This window comes from Mauremys reevesii, linkage group 26, assembly GCF_016161935.1.
Source record: "Mauremys reevesii isolate NIE-2019 linkage group 26, ASM1616193v1, whole genome shotgun sequence".
NCBI classification, from domain to species: Eukaryota; Metazoa; Chordata; order Testudines; family Geoemydidae; genus Mauremys; species Mauremys reevesii.
Genome location: NC_052648.1, coordinates 6,524,455 through 6,547,079, shown reverse-complemented (window position 1 = coordinate 6,547,079; position 22,625 = coordinate 6,524,455). Strand labels below are relative to the sequence as shown.

At 53.4% G+C, this 22,625-nt stretch overlaps 1 protein-coding gene across 1 annotated transcript; it reads left to right on the top strand.

The window, feature by feature from the left end:
* The first annotated feature begins 5,363 nt into the window (after positions 1–5,363).
* On the top strand, positions 5,364–22,505 carry LOC120391578 (repulsive guidance molecule A-like). The gene is made up of 3 exons (XM_039515343.1): positions 5,364–5,643; positions 9,425–9,918; positions 20,738–22,505. The coding sequence occupies exons 1-3, from the start codon at positions 5,379–5,381 to the stop codon at positions 21,404–21,406; spliced, it is 1,428 nt and encodes a 475-aa protein (XP_039371277.1). The 5' UTR covers positions 5,364–5,378; the 3' UTR covers positions 21,407–22,505.
* The last annotated feature ends 120 nt before the right edge of the window (positions 22,506–22,625 follow it).

Genomic DNA, 22,625 nt, shown 5'->3' with positions numbered 1-22,625 from the left:
GCAGAGGAATTCCAGGTGGGGCTCAGCTTGTCTGAGTTTGGCTGCTAAAGCAAAGCTTGTTTAAAAGACTAGGCAGAGATTAATGAAAGGCTTTTCATCTGCAAAACAAAAGGGTCCCTAGGCAAGCCTGCGTCTAAAATGGTGCCAGCAAGATGAGATCAGAGCCCTGGACAAGTCCGCACGGGCCACTGATGGATGTAATGCCCTGCTTGGCCCGTTACAGTTCAGCTTAGGATGTAACTAAGTGCACCAAGAGAGAAGCTGCCATACCGTGTCGTTCCCCATTAGGAAAAGAAGGACAAAACGTGGCTCTGTGGTGAAGGGAGGTGAGAGACAGGTAATAAAGGATGGGTGAGTTACATGGAGAAAGTAGGGATGGGATCCACACAGATGGGCTGAGAATTGTGATCGCTGCTTTACAAAGAGGGAAACTAACTTGCCCAAAGCCAGAGGACTAGATGATGTCTAGCCCGCTGCTCTCATGATGTCTAGCCTGCTGCTCTAACCACTAGACCACACTGGCTTCCTCGTTCGTGTCTCACTTTCCTGCCCACCCCTCCTCTAAGGTGAGGGGGCAGGTCACAGTTCCTACCTTGGTTCTGCATCAGCCAGGAGTGCCCTGATCCTCCTCTGAATTTGCCTGTGCTGTCAAACAGTTGTCCCCAGGGTTTCCAGTAATCACAGCAGAACTAATGCAACCCTCCAGCTCCAAATGCCTTCCGTTAACCCTTTTATGCAAGGGCACAACTTCACTTCGCACCCCACAAACAATAATCCGGGTCCTTGGGTAAACGAAACAATCCTTTCGCCATACAGACACCTGAGGACAAGGGACCAAAATCAGCCCTGGCACAGCACCAGGACTAAAATTGGCCTGAGGAGTTAAAAATATCCCCTAAAATGGTGATGGAGTGAGACAAAGAACGTGAGAACAGCTACTCTGGAGAAGATGAATCGTCTGTCCATCAGTCCTAGCTCAGACAGAGGCCAGTATGCAGCCTTACTTTTTGCAAGCTCCCCCCAAAGCCTTCCTGCATGGGCTCTTCCGGACTGGTCATCATGTCCCACCTCAGCCTGCTTTGAATGAAGATGTGAACTCAATGTCTCTTTGCAAGAAGAGTGCGGAGATCGGATCCCCTGACGCTGCTTATTTGTATCCACCCAGCGGGAGACAAAGGGGTTTTGGCAAGCGCTTTGATTCACAGCAGCGAATGCCATGTAGGGAGGAGGTAAATCTGATCCTTCAGTGGTCCCTGTGTGGCGTCCCCTGACAGGAGAAACTTGGTCCAAAATCAGTCCTCAGGAAAGGCACAGAGGCCTCCTTTGCCAGGGATAATCCCTGGTGGTCTTTATGCCTCCTTCTGGCCCCCTTGTGTCAGCCTGGCTGGTGTAAAGGAGCTGCAGGACAATGGTGAACCAGACCCCCAGTGAACAGGCAAGTCAGTGCAATAGAGTCCAACATAGAACTACAAAGGGCAGGGTAACAGCTCATCTTCCCATTGACGTCAGCCGGAGCTGCCCCTGAGCGACGACTGAGTGAGGACTTCAGGATTTGGTCCAATATGCACAGTCGTCACTTAGCCAGCCACTAAAAGGCAGTCACCTCTGGGATGGAACATGGCAGCTGTTTAACAGTTCCCTTTAGGATAAGGCGTGACGGAGAATGTATCCACATACAGTTGCAGCGGGTGGATTTTAGATGGTGGAAGGTAATTACGTGAACAGGATTAACACCTGATCTTGCCTGAAGTGCCAGGAGATCTTGAATGACCACAAGTGCTCAGGGTTTCAATTTTATGTCTCGTCCAAAAGACAGGTGGGTGGAGGTCAGCTCGTGGGAGGGTCTGTGTGAAGGTCAGAACTGCAGGGTTTCTGGGAGGTTCAGAACCGGAGCGTCTCTGAGGGAGCTAGGGAAGGTAGTCATGCAGTGGCTGGGGAGTTACAGTACTTGAGGTGAGGATGCGGAGTGGTGCGGGCGAGTGCAGAAGTTCTCAATCATTTTCTTTCTGATCCCCCCCTCCCCCCGATATGCTGCAAAAACTCCACTGCCCACTTGCACCACCGCAACTGTTTTTCTGCATATAAAAACCAGCGCCAGCGTGAGGAGGCAGCAAGCAGGGCAGTTGCCCAGGGCCCCACCCCACAGGGGGTCCTGCAAAGCTCAGTGGCTCAGGCTTCGGCTTCAGCCCCGGGTGGCCGGGCTCAGGGCCTCAGGCTTCAGCCCCATGCAGAGGCCCCCTGGGCCCCAGCAAGTCTAATGCTTGCCCTGCTTGGTGGACCCCCAGGGGGTCCCAGACCCCTGGTTGAGAACTACTGGGCTAGTGGACTGAGAACAGATCTGGGAGTCAGGAGCTCCTGAATTCTAATCCCTGCTGCTCTTGCACCGACTTACTTAAGGGCTTGGCCAACTCATTCCTCCTCCTGTCACCATCTGGAACATGGGAATGATGCTTAGACTGGCTACCTTCTATGTCGGTGGCACCACTGCCAAATCCTGGTTAGGATCAGAGCCCTTCAGCTCTATAATAGGCCCCGCACCACTAATAGAGATTCTCCTTTGCCTCAAGGCCTGTGGTTTTCAAAGGGCAGGAATTGAGTTCTCCTCCTGGTCGTGCCATGAGGTTGTGTGTGGCCACAGTGTGCAGCATAGCAACAGCTGGGCAATTCGAGGGGGGCCTGAATGTGACAGTGCATGCTACGTACCTCACATGAGTTTGTTAGAATTAGTTAATTGGCTAAATTCTGCTCTTACTTACTCTGGTGTAAATCTGGAGCAACAATACCTGCAGTTGCTCCGGATTTTCATGAGTATGAATGAGAGCAGAGCTGGCTCCAGACTTTGTCAAGTGTCCAGAGAGATCACATGCAATTTGGCCTCGTGGATATTGGGGTTCTCTCCTGGCTCTGACACGCTGTGTGACCTAGAGCAAGGCTGTGACCTCTGTTTCTCCTCCCACCCTTCGTCTTTCTTTTCTATTTAGCTTGTAATCTCTTTGGGGCCAGGGCTGTCTGTCTCTCTGGGTTTATAAAGCATCCAGCACAATGGGGCCCTGATCTTGGTTCGGGACTTTATGGTAATGCAAATAATAATCATGTTGTCTGCTCGCTTCTGCAGATCCATGCATTGATTTAAACTGGATTAATCCATGAGCTACCCTTGTACGGCGTTCTCTGTCCCACCCTGTTTTAGGAGGGCAGCACCTTGCACCTACAGAGGGGAAATTAAAACGTTAAGAGACAGCGAGAGAGGAAGCTTCCAATTTAGCCTCAAGCTGCCTCCCTGCCTGTCCTCCCTTACCCATCTCCTACCCTCCAACCCCACTAATGTTACCCTCCCGAATGTTTAAAGAGAGTTAATAAAAACAGGAGCCCTTTGTTGTCAGAAGGCCAGCCCCCGACCTAACGCCATCTGAAGTGAAAATCCAGCTTTGGGACCTGGCGGGTGTGGGATGGCTCTTGGATCCAGCTAAGGTGCAGGGCCCCCTCTGGCTGCACAGCTGATGGGCCAGGGGATCAGCCTGACTTCACAAGAACAAAGACCAGCTTTAGGGGCTTTATCAGCCAGGCTCCCCTTGTGGAGCTTTGGCAAACTGGTCTGGATTTAAAGAAATGTCTCGTTTGTGAAGAGGGAGGTCCTTTAGCGGAGCAGTGCAGGCTGTTCTCTATGTCTGCACGTCTGTATACATGTACACTCGTCTAGATGGGTGGGCATGTACTTCGACACGTGTGTGCAAACAAATGTCGGCTTGTGTGTATGTGTTTACTGGTGTTTGTACACGCAAATTTGACTGTGCTCGTGGGTTTACATGTGTGTTTATATGCAGGTTTGCTGTTGGGGGGGTTGCATGGATGTATGTGCATGCAGGTATTTAGCAGCTTCCTCTGTGCACATTGTACAGTTTTACATGGGCAGGTTTGACTGCACACACCTGCACATACAAACATAACCCTATTCTACTTGCAGGCTCCTGATTTAGAGCAGTTTTCCTAACAGCTTGGAGTGGAAACAGAGTGGGTGATCCTAGAGACCAGATTTCTAATTGGCGGCTGTCCCTGAAATGAAAGCTCCCTGCATTCCCACCTTAAACATATGCCTTCAAACATAGCCTTTTTCTTTCTTACAGCAATAGAGAAATAGAGACTCTCCAGACAGCCCCACCACTAAGTGAAACGCAGCACACAGGGGGACCCTGGCACAGAGGGTTTTTTTTTCCCTGCCTAGCCTTAAAATCAGGGCAGTGAGTCCACTCTGCAGCTTTGCAAAATATAATAGGAATCACCCAATCCTTCCATTATTGCTCCAGTGCGGGGAGTGCCTGTAATCACTCTTGGAGGTGACAGAAAGGTCATAGTGAGATCTGAAGCACAAGCGGCTGTAGGCAACGGGGAAAGAATTATATTCGCCTGGATCATGTTTGTGATTTGTTGCTGGCAATAGCTGTTTGGGGGGGAGGCATGGCACAGGATGAGGGAGGTTTGGAATCCATCCTTTTTTTAAAAGAAAAACTGTAACAACACTGACCTTCTGCCGCACCTGTCCCTTGTAAAGCTCGCAGCACGTTTACAAACAGAAATGAATCAAGCTTGATGGCTGCTTCCACAAAATGGGGAAACCGAAGCACAGATTGGTTAAGTGCCTCAGCAAGTCAGGTAGAGAACCCAGAAATCCTGTCTCCCAGTTTGGCCATCACTGGGCCAGGCTGCCTGTTAAGGATGGGGGTGGCTATGTGGGACCGGTTAACGTCATTCTAAGGGTACGTGGAACATGTCCTTGGGGCTTGTGTTTTGTAGGGTGCCGCTCGGGTGGGATGAAGCCTTCTTAGGGGTTTGCGGGCGGGAGAGAAAGCCCCTGTAAAGGGTCATGGGGGGAATAAGCCCCCTGTATGTGGAGGCATCTGTCCTCTCGCCCCACAAATAAAATACTATGATACATGCCATGTGGTTCCACCTGGCGCACTCCTAAGGCAAATATCTGCCCCATCCCCAAGTGTCTCTCTCGCCCTCTCCCCTTCTGGCTTCATCAGACCCAGTGTGCAGCAGCTACTCCCTCCCCATTGCCCTCAATAGCAGCTCGCTCTGTCTTGAAGGACAGCGCTGTGAAACAAGACCGCCACGGATTGGCTGGAGGGTAATGAATATGCAGATTAGCGGGGCCTAGGTGCTATCCCATTGGTGAAAGGCTAATTGTTATGCAGATTAGCTTGGCCTGGCTCTTTCCCTATTTGCTGGAGCTTCACATTTGGAGCTGCCCTATTGGTTGGAGGCTGTTGAAGATACGAATTTGGGGGGCGCTGCTTTCTTGCCCATTGGTGGCAGGATAATGAAGATGCAGATTAGTCGGTTCTGGCTGCCTTCCCATTGGCTGCAGCCTTATTAATATGCAGATCCTTGGCTGCCTCTGCTGCTCCATTGGCGGCGCTGGGGGGACGGAGGCGGCCGGAGCCCGCAGTCTCCTCCGGGCCGGCGGAGCAGCTCTGCTCGGAGCTGGAGCTGGAGGCTCCCGGGCCGATGGCTGGATGGTTATGGGGCCAGGCAGCCTCCCCCCGGCGGCTGTGGAGCGGCTCCGGGGGCCGCGGCGGCGGCCTCTGCTCAGCGCGGTGCTGCTGCTGCTGGTGTCCGTGTGCCTGGCCCCGCCGGCCGCAGGTAGCGGGGCTGGATCGGGGGGGCCGTGGGAGCCGAGCCGGACCGGGGATACTGGGGGAGCCGGGCTGGGGCAGGTGGAGGGGGGAAGGGGGACCCGGGCTGGGGATGCTGGCGGACCCGGAGTGGGGAAGAGGAAGCCAGACCGGGGATGCTGAGGAGTGGGAGGAGCTGGATTGGGGATGCTGGGGGGAGATGGGAGGGGAGATGGACTGGGACAGGTAGGGGAGGGAAAGGGGACCCAGGTTGGGGAGGGGGAGCTGGACTGGGGCAGGTAGAGGGGAGGAAAGGGGCACCCAGGTTGGGGGGAGCTGGACTGGGGCAGGTAGGGGAGGAAAGGGGACCCAGGTTGGGGGGAGCTGGACTGGGACAGGTAGAGGGGAAAGGGGACACAGGTTGGGGAGGGGGAGCTGGACTGGGACAGGTAGAGGGGGAAAGGGGACCCAGGTTTGGGGGAGCTGGACTGGGACAGGTAGAGGGGGGAAAAGGGGACCCAGGTTTGGGGAGCTGGACTGGGGCAGGTAGGGAGGGGAAAGGGGCACCCAGGTTGGGGAGCTGGACTGGGACAGGTAGGGGAGGAAAGGGGGACCCGAGGTGGGGATGGTGGGGGGAGCTGGGCTGTGGAAGCTGGGGGCAGTCGGACTGAGGGGATCTGGGTTGGGGGAATGGGCGAGATGGACCAGGGATGCTGAGAGCTGGACAGGAGCAGGTGGCGAAGAGAAGGGGGAGCTGGGCTGGGGATGCTGGAGGGAAGGGGGGAGCTGGACTGGGGCAGCGAGGGGAAGGAGCTGGGGGCTGAGTAACTGGAGAGGAGCTGAGCTGGGGAGGAGGGTGTCAGAACTGGAATGGAAACTCAGGGGAGGGGCTGGGGGGGTCAGCTGCTGGGAGCAGCCGGAGATGGGCTGGGGGTGTAAAGGGGGAGATGGGATGCCCATGCCTTGGGTCAGGGGGTACCCAGGCAGGTGTCTCATTTGAGGGGCTGCAGGGAGCACCAGACCATGTGCCTTGGCTGCGGGGCCCCATGGGGGAAAGGGATCGCCCAGAGCACATGCCTAGTGGGAGAGGATGAGGGCATCGCCAGTCGGCTGCCTCTTTTGGGGACCCCTCTGTCTGGGAGCTGGGATCCCTGCCAGGCACCCCTCGGCATAGTTGGAAGCGGGGGTCCCAAAACACGTGTCTTATTGGGGGGCAGTATGGGGGGCTCAGGGTGTGCCTGAGTTGGGGGCCCCTCTGTGGCGTGTGCTGAGGAGGAGCCTGGGTGCTCAGCTTAGCTGGCGGGCCCTCCTGCGTGTGCGTGTTGTGGGGGTGGACGAGCCTTTTCTGGGAGGTTTGTTTTTTCTATGAGGAGCGAACGTGCAGCTCCTGCCAAAGCAAACAAGGCGGCTGCCTGGAGCACAGAGGCGCCTTTCTGCTGCCGGCGGGCCAGCCAGGGCCAGCGGCCCAAGGAGGGCTGGGTCAGCTCCCTCTCCATCTCCTGAGCTGGGGACCCCTTCCCTGGCAGGGGCTGCACAGCGCTGTCCCCTCCATTGCCTGCTTCTCCAGACCCCCAGGCACTAACCAATAAAACCTCCTGGGGGCTTGAAGGTCCCACGGGGAGGTGGGAACTTTCCCAGCCCTCTCTGCTTTCTGTTCCCAATTCTGTCGCCCATGGGCGTGTGAGCACAGCCATTCCTGGTAGGCAGAGGAATGATCTGCCTGGTAACTCCTGCTGTCGCGGGGGATTTCTGCTAGCTAAACATGAAATACAGCCCAGTCGGTAGAGGGTTTGCACAAGATGTTCTTGCATCCCGTGTGAAGAATAATGATGTGGAAGTAGGGCTGGGTCCTCCACTCTGCAGTGACTTTACCCCGCAAAGGGGGTGTGCTTGTGGAAGATGTGCTAACTTTGTTCTTTACAAAGCGTTAAGGTTTAGTTTAAACCTAAAGTGAGAGGGGGAAATATGTTCTTAGTAGAGGTCATTGTATCTTTGTGACGTTATCTAAGAACATGTAGTTTTATATCAGATGTCCACTGTTTCCTAGGAAAATCCCTAGGCCATTGGTGTGAAGTGTCTCTCTTTAGTATTGGTTTTTAAGCAAAAAACTGCACAAGATGCTGAGCAGAGTCTTTAAAATACAATGAATTGTGGAAGCAGTCAAAGTGTAAATGAGGCATAAAGGTGGGGAACGCGTTCACTCCTAGCAGATTTCACATGTGGCGCAGAGCACTTAGGAAGGTGGATAATTATCCCTATTTTATAGCTGGAGGCAAAAGTCAAAAATATCAAATGTGCACTAATTTGGGGGGGGCGTCAGTTCTTGGGTGCTCTGCTGGAGATGCCCAGGGCCTGACTTCTGAGGTGCTGAGCACCCAGTGCTGTTACTGAGTTCATTGGAAGTTATGGGTGCGCAGCGTTTCGGAAAGTCAGGCTCGGGTTGGGCATCCAAAATTGGTGGGTGATCTTGAAAACTTCAGGCTGAGTGATTTCCCCCCCCCTCCCCAAGAGCAGACAAGACAGTGGCAGAACTGGGAATAGAACTCAGGAACATGCTCTGTCCACAGTTCATTATTCTAATTGCCAAGAAGCCCAGCTATAGAAAGTAACTTTTCTTCTTTTCCCTGAGTTGGAGGGAGAGGGAGAGCTGTTTTGTGCCTTAATGTAAAACCTAGCTAAACCTGTGACAGCAGTATGTTCGCACATGGCTGTGAGATGCTTCCAGGGAGACGGATATTGTGTGTTTAAGATCTGCAGCTAATCAGTACAGATTTACATGCTGGGTCTAAAATTGCTGCATTGCTGATATCTGCCTCCGGGGAGGATACTGGATGAATTTAATAACTCACGTGTTTTGTCCTTTAACATTTGTGGGCTGGTTCAGGGCAGCAAACAGTGTAGCATTGTGTGTATAAGAACACAACACAGTGCAGTGATTTCTGAGAAAAAAAAATATATATATATGAATAACAGTAGTCTAGACGTCTTGTAGATTATTACAGATTTGACACAAAGTGGGTGGATATAAACCAACCTTTCAAAATTCTGTTCACTTGAGGCGTGGAACTTTATTTTGAATAGCAAGTAAATCATGATTTTTTTTTTCCACTTCATAATGGCAAAAGCAGGCAGTCGATCTTGTGACTTGGCTGGTCAATTTCAACGATAGTTTTGCCACATTTGTATAGTATGTATATGAAAAGCAAATGCAAGTCGTTGCGTTGCACTGCCTGATGCTGTCTTACCTATGTTTGTAGTACGTTGTAGCTTGTGTAACATCCATGTAATGCACAACACCTATTTTTCTACAGAAGTAACCCCGCTCCTTTATTTTCACTCTGTAACAAATTTTTTAACCGTGGTTATTTTTTTGCTCTGCCCTGCTTTAGAGAGAGGGGGATTTAATTAATAAAAAAAACACACAAGTAAATGCTGGTGATTCTTAATTTTTGACTTAATACTTGTCTGTCCCAGGAGTATTGTGATGGCCCTGGTTGGTAAAGTGCTTTGGAGATGGAGCGCTATCTTAAGTGCAAGGCGTTGATGAGTCATAACAGCCACTAGGTAGCATCTAGATCTCAGTCAAGCTGTCATGAAGAGTTTGGCCTCTGCGTTTTCTCTACCTATAGGACTTCTTTTTTAAGCCCTTGGATAGGAGCTTTCATTGCAGTGTCGGGAGGGGGAAAGATCCATCTCTATATGACTTGTGCTTAGGGCAGATCCTACCTCTCTAGTTGCTAGTTAATGGGCAGATCACTGCCACCTATCAAACGCTTGCCGTTGATCAGAATGACCTTTTCTCCTTGCAGTGCATGGCCAGCAGTGCCGAATCCAGCGCTGCAATGCAGACTACGTGGCTGCCACATCTCCTAGCCATGCCTTGCCGGAAGAGACACCGCTGGACGTGGATTATTGCATTGCCTTGCGGGCGTACTCCGTGTGCACCAGAAAGACAGCCAAATCCTGCCGGGGAGACCTGGTGTATCACTCGGCCGTCTTCCGAATCAAGGAACTCTTTACGCAGCACAACTGCTCCAGCGACGGGCCGACTTCCTCGGCGAAAGCCCCCGGCACACCGGACCCTCTGGTTTCAGAGCTGTGCAACTATGAGAGCCGATCTGGCTTTCAGAAGAAATTTGCCCACTGTGGATTATTTGGGGATCCTCATTTAAGGACCTTTAAAGATGAGTTTCAGACGTGTAAAGTAGAAGGAGCTTGGCCGCTAATAGACAATCAGTACCTGTCCGTCCAGGTCACCAACGTCCCAGTTGTTCTGGGATCCAGTGCCACGGCCACCAGCAAGGTAATCAGACCACTTTTTAAAAAAACAAAACAAAAACCAAGCCCCCCCCCCTACACCCCCCCCCCAACTCCCCACCCTTCTACTTAATAGATTCTGTTAGGAGGGACTAAGCTGCTGTGATCATCTGCTACCCCCTTGTGGTCATCGGAGGAAGTGAATTTCAGAGTGTCTATTTAGGAAACAGCTTCTCCTAGATGGGGGCTTAGAATTGTGTGTCTGTTCTGTACCTTTCTCGCAGGTCTGTCACGTTACCGTGGTCTTCCGTAATTACAGGACTGCATTAGAGGTTCGCATGGTGTCCTCCGACCCCGTGGGACGTTGAGGGCCTGCCTCCATAGCAGGGCTGTGCAAACCTTCCGTGTGCAAGTGCCCCAAACCTGCTGAGTTTTGCGACAAACTCCGGGCCGGTTCCCAAACCTTCAGGCAACCCTGGCTTAACTTCAGGGCTTTAAGTGGGGGACGGGAAAAGTGAATCTGTTTCCAGCTGAGTTTTGTTTTGAGATCTCTAGAGTTGGACGAAGTCTAGGGAGGAGAGGCAGCGCATCTGTGAGCTGGAGCTGAGGAAGTGCGGGGGCTCTGTGTACCCCCAAACCCACTGTACAGTTCAGGTCTTGAGGGTGAAAAGCTTTTCTTCCAGCCTGGTCGGAGGCGGGCGGCTTTGGCAATACTCCAGGCGGAAGATTAAAAATCATTGTTTAAAAACCCCTTGTCCTACATCCTTCTCCTCCCCTCCTACAGAAAAACAGTCAAGGACCTACTGGAAGGCAGAAGAATTGTGATTTGTGACAGATGTTGCTGATGTTTCTTAGTGTACCGCTGGCAGCTGTTCAGATTTGCACTGAGGAGCGCAGTAGCAGAACTGGACTAGAAGAGAGCCCCTGTCAGGACCCTCTTTCGGGTCATGCTGTAGAGTAGGACTCCGTTCTCAGCTCGGGCACTGACTTGGGATGTGAATGTGGGCCTGTTAATCCGAGACCACCCTTCTGTGAGATCCCCAGAGGAGAGATGGGCTTGGGGCAAAGTATGATTGACTCCAGTGTCCCAGCTAAGATCCCTTCTTGATCGAAATTGGCTTTCATCTCCAACGCGGTGTGTGACTGCTGCGATTGTCTAGCTGGGTCTGCAACAGTATCTGCTCGTTGCTACAATCTCCCAGAGCTTCAGTATGAAAATCCCAACAACTACATTTTTCTGTCTTGCTTCTAGAAGTGTTAATTCGTGCATGTGGGTAGCGTTGGACTGACAACATGGCATACTGCAGGTTCCCTTTGATCTGATGGAAGGGTACGGCACCAACATTAACCATGCAGGCATCTTTCTCTGCCCTTGCAGGCTTCTCTGCCTGGCTGTGTGATTTAAAGCGCCAGCACCAGGGGCTGTGGCCATGGCGAATAGCCGGGTGTGGGAGGTGGCAGGTTTTGTGATGAGCAAACCAGCGTTCTAGGAATAAAGCCATTCACTTGGGTCATGTGCCCTGCACGCGTCTGATGGTAACGACCTAAACTCTGCTCGCCAGTCTGGGATTAGACCCAGGCCTCGACCAGGGCTTCTCAACCTGTTTCTTTCTGAGCCCCCCTTCCCCCCCCCAACATGTGATTAAAAATTCCACATCACACCTGTGCCACAACTGGTTTTAAAAAGCCAGGGCCGGCGTTAAGGGGGAGCAAGCAGGACAGTTGCCCACAGCCCCACGCCATAGGGCGCCCGATGAAGCTAAGTTGCTCAGGCTTCTGCTTCAGGACTCCAGACTCTGGGCTTTCCGCCCTGAGGCCCAGCGAGTCTAACACTGGCCCTGCTCGGCGGACCCCCTGAAACCTGCTCACGGCCCCCAGGGGGCCCTGAACCCCCTGGTTGAGACCCACTGGCCTAGAGGCTCCACCCCCCCTTTCCAATACGACGAGGCCCTGCGCAATAGTGTGTCAGGAGTCGGTAGCTTTATGCAGGAAGCGTCGCCTGTTCCACAGACCAGACCAGCGGCTCTGAATTGTGCTCCTCTGCGTCCATGGCTTCCCGGGCTCTCCAGCTACCTTTGCCCTGCCCTTGTAGTTTAACCGGAGGCTGTTATCCGCCCCCTCTGGGGCGTGACCGGTTTGTTCGGTGACCAGCTGTTTTCAGTAGCGCTGGCCGGGTCAAGCCGAGTGAAGCATTAGAGAGGGATGTGTCTTTACAACCCTTTATAAGGAGCCGTGGTGGCATGGAGATGCCTAACTCCGGGCCAAAAATGCCATTGGGTGGCAGGCTTCCTAGGAGGTAAGCACTGGTCTGCTCAGCCCAGCAACACCCAAATCCCTTTAAAATCAGCCCCTGTGAGCCTGGGACAAGTTTGACAGCAGTGCTGCATTTTATGCAATGTGTCCACTTGATTTTTAAGGTGGGGAGGAGGGATAGCTCAGTGGTTTGAGCATTGACCTGCTAACCCCAGGGTTGTGAGTTCAATCCTTGAGGGGGGCATTGAGGGATCTGGGGCAAAAATCTGCCTGGGGATTGGCCCTGCTTTGAGCAGGGGGTTGGACTAGATACTTCCTGAGGTTCCTTCTAATCCTGATATTCTGTGATTCTTTGTAAGTGCAATAGCTGTCACTAGCCTGAGAGGGGCAGTGCTAGACACACAGCAGTGGAGCTCTCCTGGCTCCCGGCCCTGCAATCAGCCTGCTAGGCCACATTGCCTCTCAGTGTCTCCTATCTGACAGGAAAATGAGCAGTTTGATCCTGCCTATGCATCATTTCCCCCCCTATACTGGACACAGAGGGCAAACCAAGAGCTTCTCTTCCCTGTTTGTCTGTCTTTGGTCCAGCCAGTAGAACTCCCTGGCTGCTGGACACTGAGAGGCCTGCAGTGGCTATCTGTGATGCCACCTCCTTTTTCTATCCCTCTTCTGAGACGCCCACTGCCCTCACTTTCCTTCCCTTCTTTCAGGGCGGGGGCTTTTCTTGGCCACTGGTGCTTTAGTGCTTTATCTCTGCCTACCCCCGGTTGGTTTCTGCCTCCCTTTTAGCAGATCTTCTCCTATTTGTATTCCCTTCCAGCCCCATCCTGCTTTCCGATTGCTGCCGAGGCTCATGGCTACTTCTCTGGTGCTCGTTAAATGCCAACTCTGCAGATGCTTCCGCCTTCTGTTTGTCCCACTCGCTCTGCTTGCCCTGGCTCGCCCACACCCTCCGTCCTGACCTCCCGTTGGCTCTCCCGCTGCTGGGGTGACGTGTATTTTGGTCTCAGGAAGGTGCCTGCTATCCAGCTGAGCTTGCGAGCCTGGGGGACTCTGTTCTGTTTTGCAGCTCTGACCTCTCACCTGGGCAACCCCTCAGCTGCTCCTCCACCCGCCTCCTGCCAGTGCCACAACACTGAAGACTTGGTGTTGGGTGCTTGCACAGAGGGGCTTCCCTCCTGTTTCCTCCTGGGTCTTCTCCAGTTGAGGGAAGCTGGGAGGTTCTTTTTTTCCCCTCTGTGCTTCAGCTTCTTGGCGGTTGATTTAGATTAGGGGCCGTCCACCTGCGTTCTGGGTCCAGCTTTAACAAGCCGAGCACCGTGCGTGGTCCCTGGTGCGCTCGTTCTCCTTGTGGCTAGCACAGCTAAGAAAGGGCGGGTCTTCATCGTCAAGGTTAATGCTCACCCAGCAGCCGCTGTTGCTCTGCTGCAGGGGAGCATCGGAGACAATCGCTCTGGGGTTGTAGGACAGGAGGGGAGGTCAGGACATGCTCCCTAGCAAAAGCCGTTGGAGGGGGGCAGCTAGATAGGTGGGCAGGCTGGGGCAACGCCGTCGTTCTCAGGTGCCTCACTGAGGACTCTCTTTCCAACCCACCTTCCCTTCAATCTTGAGGCTTCATCTCCCCTGCCACGTCTGCAGGGCTTGGCTCCCAGGGACTGGACCTTCGGGGCAGTTGCGTGTGCGCGTGTGTAAACCAGTTACAGTGCAGGGCTTAGTTACAGCCCCCATCTCTGTACGTCAGCTGCTCAGTTCTTCATGCTGCTGCTGGGGCTTTCTGTTCATTTAGGACTGATTTCCCTTTGTGGGTGACCGAGGCCCCCACCTACCTCCCCACCCCCAATCTCCTAGATCGCTTATTTCTGCCGTCCTGTGCGTTGACATCCCCTCCTCTGTGGATGTCTGGTGGTGAACATACACCAGAGAAGCCTCCTCTCCCCCTACAAAGGGAGAGGGAAAAATGCTGCTTGGAGTAGCAGGAAGGAAGGATTCTCTCTAGTTTAGTTGGTCAAAGTCTCTGGAAACCATGAGCCGGGGATGGATCTAGAACCAGGAGGAAGTGGGGCTTGCGGTAGACTTAGATTGTAAGTGCTTTGGGAGAGGACTGTAAGACCTTTGGGTCACACCGAAGGTCCATCTAGCCCAGTATCCTGTCTTCCAAGAGTGGCCAGTGCCAGGTGTCCCAGAGGGAATGAACAGAACTGGACTGGCAGTTTGTTCTGTTTGTGCAGAGCCTAGCACAGAAGGGTGCTGGCCCATGGCTGGCGTTCCTAGGTGCTACGGAGACACGAATAATAAGAGGTGGGGGCAGCAACTTGGCACACCCCGGGTTGAGACCGGAGGCTGCCCCGTGCTGGAGTTTGATAACGGTGTGCCGTGCTGAAACCTTCAGGGCACCTGTTGTCCTTACCTGCCTACCCCATGCGTAAGCCCCTTCGTTTTCAGTTTAAACTGATTTTTACCCGGGTTTTACAGAAAGTGGTTTTTTTTTTATTTTTTCACCCTACTTTTGTATCATTCAAATATATACAAAATAACTGGTTTTATTAGGAACATATGGTACATTGCATGAGATCTATGTATGAAGATAATACATTAGTCTGTGTGTATATGCAAAGCTGTCTGTTGAAATAAGACTATGTATTAGTCTAGAAGATGCACACAATAAACAAACAGGCCTGCATGCAAGCTCTGAAGTGTGTGCGCATCTGAAGGGACTGATGAATGTCACGCCTGCCACGTACACATCTCACAAGGAAGTATTTGAAAGTTTAAAAAACAAAACAAAAACGGGAGAAAAGAATGAAGTATGCGCGGCAAATGGTGTGGCCCAATTATTAAATGTAAATATTTATAGGCTAATAGTACACGTCTGGTCTATGCTACAAACTTAGGTCGACATAAGCTGCATTAAGTCAATCTCATAACGTATGCGTCTACACTACCGAGTCCCTTCTGCCCACCTAAGTGGCCTGTAAAATCAACTTCTGTACGCCATCTCCATGAGAGGCGTAGCGCTTGATTCGACGGCCAGAGGTCGACATGGCGTTGTGTCATTCGAATGAATTGGCCTCCAGGAGGTGTCCCACAGTGCTCTGCTGTGACCGTTCTGGAGAGCACTTTCAACTCCACTGCACGTCACCCAGGTACACAGGAAACAGTTGCTCCCCTGTTAAAGCCCCGGGAACTCTTGAATGTTCATTTCCTGTTTGATCAGCCTGGAGAGCTCGCCAGCACAGCTGATCATGGAGACTCAAGGCTGCAAACGTGCTCCAGCATGGAGCACATAGGAGGTGGTGGGTCTTATTGCTGGGTGGAGAAGAAGAGTCTGTGCAGGCGGAGCTCCGATCCAGCAGAAGAAACGCTGACGTCTGTGCCAAGATCGCATGGGGGAGAAGGGCTGCACCAGGGACGCGCAGTAGTGCCGCGTGAAAGTAAAGGAGCTTCGGCAAACGTACCAGAAGACAAGGGAGGCGAACAGCCGTTCTGGTTGTGCCCCACAGACATGCCGCTTCTATGAGGAGCTGCATGCGGTTCTCAGCAGCGACCCCATCGCTCCCCAAAACGCTCCATGGATACCTGCCAGGAGCCCCGGGCGACCTCGAGCAACAACGAGGAGGACATTGTGGACGAGGAGGTGGAGAATGTGAGGCGGGCAAGCGGAGGATCCATTTTCCCTGACAGCTAAGAACTGTTTTTAATCCTGGAACCCATCCCCTCACCGGACCAGTTGGCAGCGGAGCGGGATGCCGCCTGGGAAAGGCACCTCTGGTGAGTCCACGTTTCCAGTCAAACTGAAGGGGTTACATGCTATTATATTTTATGTTTAATCGGAACACAAAAGTAGGTGTGGTGGATGTCAGTGGCCACTCCAGCTACGCAGAGGGTGCTCTCCGAAACAGACGGTTTATGTGCACGGGGATGGCCTGGGAATCCTCCATGGAGATCTCGAGGAAGCTTTCATGGAGGTACTCTGCCATCCTTTACAGAAGGTTTTGGGGAAGGGCTGCCTTTTTGCATTCACCACGGTAGGACACTTTCCCGCGCCAGTCCAGTATTAACTCTGCTGGGATCATTGCGGCACGCGGCATGGCAGCATAAGGACCAGGTCTGTCCCCAGGCGCTTGCTGCATCTGCTCCCTTGTCGCCTCTGTTACCCTCAGGAGAGTGAGATCGCACAGGGTCACCTAGGGGAAACGGGGGAAGCTTTCAATGCGAGCCCTTAAACCACAAATAATTCAGCAGGAAATCCACCACCTGTTTGGTGAAATGTGGGTCACGCAACCAGGCTTTCCCAGACGTGCCGTGGTTGTGTTTGGAAGGGATCACCAGGTATTGCAAGCAGCCTGGGGGGGAGGGAAGAGTGAGGGTGGTGGCTTCTTGTTTGTCTCTTCCCCCCCCGCCCCCAAACAAAGTATTTGGGGGGGCTTTCCCCTGGTGCCTGTCCTCAAGCACCGTCCAGGTTGCTAGGAGAAAGGGGGCTTTTCTCACGTTCCAACCTGTGATCCCAAGGATATCCTCACAAAAGCAGCAGCACAAGGCCTCTCGCCCATGCCTCGTGGCCCTACTCACCCAAGCTGGAGCAGCAAACCGACACTTGCAATAGCCAGAAGTTGTGATTTACGTTGTGGCTTGCAGTGAAATGCATTGATGGGTGGGGTTTTTTTTAATTTAAAAACAAAAACATTTACCTTGCACCAGAAACAATATAAGCACCGTCAATGCTACCCTTGTGCTTTGCAGCAGAAACCTTGTCCGTCGGCGCATCCTCCACACCGGGACAGAGACTTTCCCAGATGAGAAGGCAGAAAAAGAAGACTCAGGAGGATGTGTTCAGTGCGCACCTCCGAGAGTGACAAGACGGAGCTCAGAGCATGGAGGATTGCACTGTTTGAGAACCTGGACCTGGACAGGGAGGACAGGAGAGCATACAGGGATGCAGGAAGAGATCCTGCGGATTATGAATGAGCAGTCAGACATGTTGAGGTTCATGAAAGGCAGCTGGATGCGAGAGTCCCACTGCAGCCAACGCTGAGCCTGCTGCCATCATTGCCCGGTTCTACATCCTCCTCCCCCAAACGTCCTATTAGGTATGTGTGTGTGGGGTGTTCTGTATCCCTTGCACTCAACACCAGAGAAGGGTACAAGGACCAGAAGGTGCCCATTCCCACACCTTTAATTGTTGTTGCAGTGCATCTGTAAGCAAGCTTTCCTTGTTTCTCCCCCCACAGTGTTATCAGCCCTTTTGCCCCAGGTTATCTTACTTTTCTTTGCTGTCTCTGTGTGTTTGTCTGCATAATAAAACTTAACGGATTGAGGAGAAAAGACTCTTTTATTCATTCAACACATGGTGGTTGACGGGAGTAGAGTTTAAAGGGGAGAAAATGCAAGGAAGAGGACAGCTTGGTAAGGAACAACACAGATAAGTCTCACATTACTCTGGCTCGTTACTGAAACTGGTTTTCAAAGCCTCATGGAGACACAGAGCCCCTTGATGTGCTGTTCTTATTGCCCTGGTGTCTGGCTGCTCAAAATTGGCTGCCACATAATTTGCCTCACCCCCCCCCCCCCCGGCAGAAACTTTTCTCCCTTTGTTTCACAGATATTGCTGTCTGTTGTGTGCTCCATAATAACAATGGGGATATTGCTTTCACTGAGGTCTAATCCAGTAAGCAAACAGCGCCAGCGACCTTTTAAACATCCAAAGGTACCTTTCACCACCATTCTGCATTTGCTCAGTCTGTGGTTGAATTGGTCCTTACTGCTGTCCAGGCTGCTGGTGTGCAGCTTCATGAGCCATGGAAGCAAGGAGTAGGCTGGGTCTCCCAGGTTCACGATTGACATTTCAACATCACCAATGGTTATTTTGCATCCTGGAAAGAGTCCCTGCTTTCTGAACAGGCCTGTGTTCCTAAAGATGTCTGCGTCGTGCACCCTTCCCGACCATCCCATGTTGATGTCGGTGAAACAGCCCCTGTGATCCACTAGCACTGGCAACACTATTAAGAAGTACCCCTCTCTGCTTTATGTACTGTTTGGCAAGGTGGTCTGGTGCCAAGATAGGGATATGTGTTCTATCACCCCACCGCAGTTAGGGACCCCCATCGCGACAAAACCATCCACTATGTCCTGCAAGTTGCCCAGAATCACTACCCTTCTTAGCAGAAGTCTGTTAATGGTCCTGCAACCTTGGATCACAACATCCCACGTTAGATTTACTCACTCAGAATTGGTTCCCTACTGACCGGTAGCAGTCTGGCATTGCAAGCTTCCACGGAGCTATCTCCACTCGCTTCTCCGCTGTTAGAGCACCTCTCATTTTGCTATTGCTGCATTTCAGGGCTGGGGAACGCTCTTCACGCTCTTCCTGGGAAGTGGCCTTATGCATTCGAAAGTTCTGCAGCCCTGCTTGTCATCCCATAGCTGCATAACCATGCAGTCCCACCAGGCAGTGCTTGTTTCCCGGGCCCAGAAACGGTGCTTAGCCGTGTCAAGGGGATGTGTGACTGTCACCAGCAACTGTGAATTGCTTCGCTCCGCCTTCCAGCAGGGTTGCTTGTGTGGCATCACGTTGTTCTGTGTGGTGGCTGTGTAAATACTGCAGGATAAGGCACTCAGAACAACAGAGTACAGCTGAGTGGCGTCCATGCTTATCGTGCTATGGTGTCTGCGAGGATAACCCAGGCTCGCGAAAAAGGCTTGGCTTGTTTGCCATTGATTTCAGGGAGGGAGGGAGGTAAGTGCATCATGGGAGGTTAACGTGATGTTCCCCTAACCACCTGTGCTAATGTTTTGATCCCATAAGGCATTGCAAGCCCAACCCAAAGTTCCACTTGGCTACATGCACTGAGACATAGCTACCCATGATGCCATGCTCCGTGCCTCGATGCAAGCCCTGCTAGCGAGGATGCACTCCGCCAACACAGTGAGCGTTGTGTGGACACGCAAGAATGACTTACTTCAATTGGAGACTTAATGTCGACTTCCATGAAGTCAACTTAACTTTGTAGTGTTGACATGGCCTACGTCTATTGCAGTAAACTGTTTATTCAACTGACAAGTTTTAGGTGGGGGTTAGAGATGTACTGTTTTCTTAAACGCAGAGGTGGCATTGAGTTTTCAGTTCTTTTTTTAGTTCTGCAGCAAACCACATTGATGAACAGAATTCAAAGCCTTAATCTGCTGGATACTTTCCACCCCCCTGTCTTTCAGCCCACCAAAATAAACCCTGATATTTACCCAGAACAATTATTAATAGTTTTTTGCCCTGATTTTCACCTGTTTTTTGTGGTGGTGGTAATAAACACTGCTCCATTCCTGAGAAAAATTAAATAAAATTAAAACGGAAAATGAAGGGCCCCACCTAGGCGCTGGGCCTTGTTCAGAGATGATCCTGTCCCGTAGCACGTATCCGGCTGGCGCCTGGCTTCCCTTGCCGCCAGACAAGGGCACAGTGCTGATGGCCTCTTGTCGCCTAAGTTTAAACCTGTTCAGGAACCTTGAAACAACTGCTGCCCCTGGTGAGGTCAGGGCTGGCCTCACTGGACGTTGACGGACTCTAACCATAAGAGAGGCACAGCAGAGTTTGGGAAGCTCCTTTCCCCACACCTCACCGTTGGCTGAGATGGCCCAGCTCGGGTCAGCCTCTGGCCACACGTAGCCCTTCTGCTGAGCGTGCCCTTGCGAACGCTCTTGAGGCTGTGTGGCCATCTGCCGGCCCGGCTGACTTCCCGCCGGTTACCAAAAGCGACGTCGGCTCTGACGGTGGACGAGGTCGGAGTTAGAAGCGAGGACGAACTTAGCTTTCCCTGTGCTCTGTGTCCTGGCCGCTGGATGTGCCAGCGGAGGGTTGTGGGGCCCGGAGGAGAGCTGCAGCTATGGACAGCTCTTCGAGGTTGTGTGGCCAGTGGCCTCAGCGATCCGGCGGCCAGGTTTGAAACGACTTGAGGCAAGGTGCCTCTAGCAGACTAGATATTCTGGGGGGCCCTGGGTTCCTCCCACCCCGCCCCGGCGGGTTTTGGAGCACAGTGGGGGAGGTAAGCTTCAGCTCTAGTGGATTGTGTCACTGGGAAGTAGAGAACAGCTGGCTTAGGGCAGAGGTCCCCAAAGTGTGGGGGGATGGAGGAACGTTTGGGGGGGCACGGCTGGGGACCAGGCCCCATGGGGGACGGGAAGGGAGCGCCAACCAGCTCTGCTCCTGGCCCCAGACCAAGACACAGACCCAGCTGCTGGCCCCTGCAGCCAGCCCCACGCCAAGTGTCCTCCACAATAGCTCCGCACCCAGGGCTCTGTCCACAGCCCCCCTTCCCGGAGCCGTGACCCCGCTCCTGGTCCCCTGATCCTCGTCAGGTGGGAGGCACTGGAGAGGGAGGAGCTGATCAGTGGGGCCCACCGGTGGGTGCTGAGCACCCACTTTTTTTTTTTCATTTGTTTGTTTTTTCCCATGGGTGCTCCAGCCCCGGACCACCCATGGAGTCAGCATCTCTCCCCAAAGCCTCTTTGTGAGCTACTGTGTCGCCCGGTGCCTTTCTGTAGTGGACACAGCTGCAGCGGGAGGTGAGGACCGGGCTGCGTTTTCACCAGGCTGATCTCGTTGCTTTCCGTCTCCTCTGCAGATCACGCTGATCTTTAAGAGTTACCAGGGCTGCACGGAGCAGAAGGTTTATCAGGCGACCACAGAGGACCTGCCGCTGGCGTTCAGTGACGGCACAAGAACCGGAGGGTGGCAGGAGGGAGCCAGCAGCCTGCGCATCCTGGAAAAGCCGGACGCCGGCCAGGTGGAGATCCAGGCCGACTACATCGGCAGCACCGTCATCATCCGCCAAGTGGGCCGCTACCTCACCTTCGCCATCCGTGTGCCGGAGGAGACCCTGAACCTCTCGGAGGAGAGCGCCGGCCTCCAGCTCTGTCTGCACGGCTGCCCGAAGAACGAACTGATCCAGGAGCATCGGCTGAGCCTGGGGAGCTCCAGCCCCCTCTGGCCCAGCTCCCGACGGGCCTACACGGTGGAGATGGCCACCGAGCAGTGTCGCCACATCCTGCAGGTGGAGGACGTGTATTTCCAGTCCTGCGTCTTTGACCTGCTCACCACGGGGGACCCCGAGTTCTCCATGGCTGCTTACGGGGCCTTGGAAGACTTGAAGGCCTTGTACCCCAGCAGACTCAAGTTGCAGACGGTCTCCAAGACGATTAACGTGGCCACTGGCGCTCCGGGGCCGGGGCATCCCGCTGCCTCGTTAGTCTGGTGCGGTCTTGCCTTCCTAAAGCTGTTCTGGTGCTGCTAATGAGTGCGGACCTTTTGTCAGTATGGGGCCCCCATCTAGGAAGAGAGAAGCCCCTGGCACCTCCCAATCTCGGAGCAAATTCTCCTCCCACCAAGCCGGCCTGCTTGGTCCAGCTGACTCCCCCTCTCTGTTGCTAACTGAAGGCAAAGTGCGGCTTGCTCCGATGTTCTGGTCTCCACTGAATCCCATAAACTACAGCTGCACCCCTGCCCTGCGAGCAAGAGTCGGGGACCGGCGTTGGCTCTTGCTTTGCCAGGGCTGCTGCTTTGTAGGTTGGCCAGACTCTCAACTGGCCATCCCTGGGGGCAATGCTGCCCCCATCCATAATACCCGCTTACCAGCCCCTTCTCTGTCCCTGGGGTGCTTCCCCCACCCCGTCCTCCAGTCAGAACCTCCTCCAGCTTTCTCCATTGGTGGCCCTTGGAGGGATTTTTCTGCCATGTCATGGCCGCCGTGCGCCTAGGTTGACCCCATGCTGAGTTGGTGTTCTTACCAAGCGCTCTGCTTCCCTGTGCCACGATGAGCAAGCTGGGGAGAGCGGGGGGGAGCATACTGCACGGCTGGGGCTGGTACTGGGAGTGGCCCCTCTGCGCTCCAGATCCAGAGCGATGGCTGTAGAAACAAGGCCAGCCAAGAAGCCCTGTCTGCAGATAGCCCCGTGCCTCAGGAGACTACGCCGTGAAACCTGGCCCCTTTCCAGTGCCCCCGAGGAAAGCTGCTGGTTTGAGCAGGAAGGGGCAGCAGGAGCCCTCGCGCTGTTCCTCCCGCAGAGCTGTCTAACCTGTGAAATGGTCACGATCGCCTGTCGTAGCCGCTCCACCCCAGACACACACGCCCCGCGGCTTCAACTCGCCCGAGCCGAGACAGAGCTCATCATGGATTTGGGAGCGGCCGAGCCTGAAGAAACAGCTTCTCTTATTATCGCTGCTCAGATGTGTAGATTTGTGCTCTCCAGCCTGTAAATGTGTCTGTACGTTCTGTACTCCTCCACGCTGCTGTTCTTTGTGGACTTCATCAACCTCCCCCCCAACCAGCTGTTAATAGCATTTTAACCTCTATTTTAATTAAACCGCTGTTTTTTAAAGTATCCGTGGTCTCGTGCCTGTATGCAGGGAAGGAGTCAAATTGCCTGAGCCCGCAGCCTGCTCCCTGATGTGCTCGGGTACAAGGGCTGCTGGTCCCTCAATGCGAAGACGTAGATGAAGTGCCCTCTGCAACA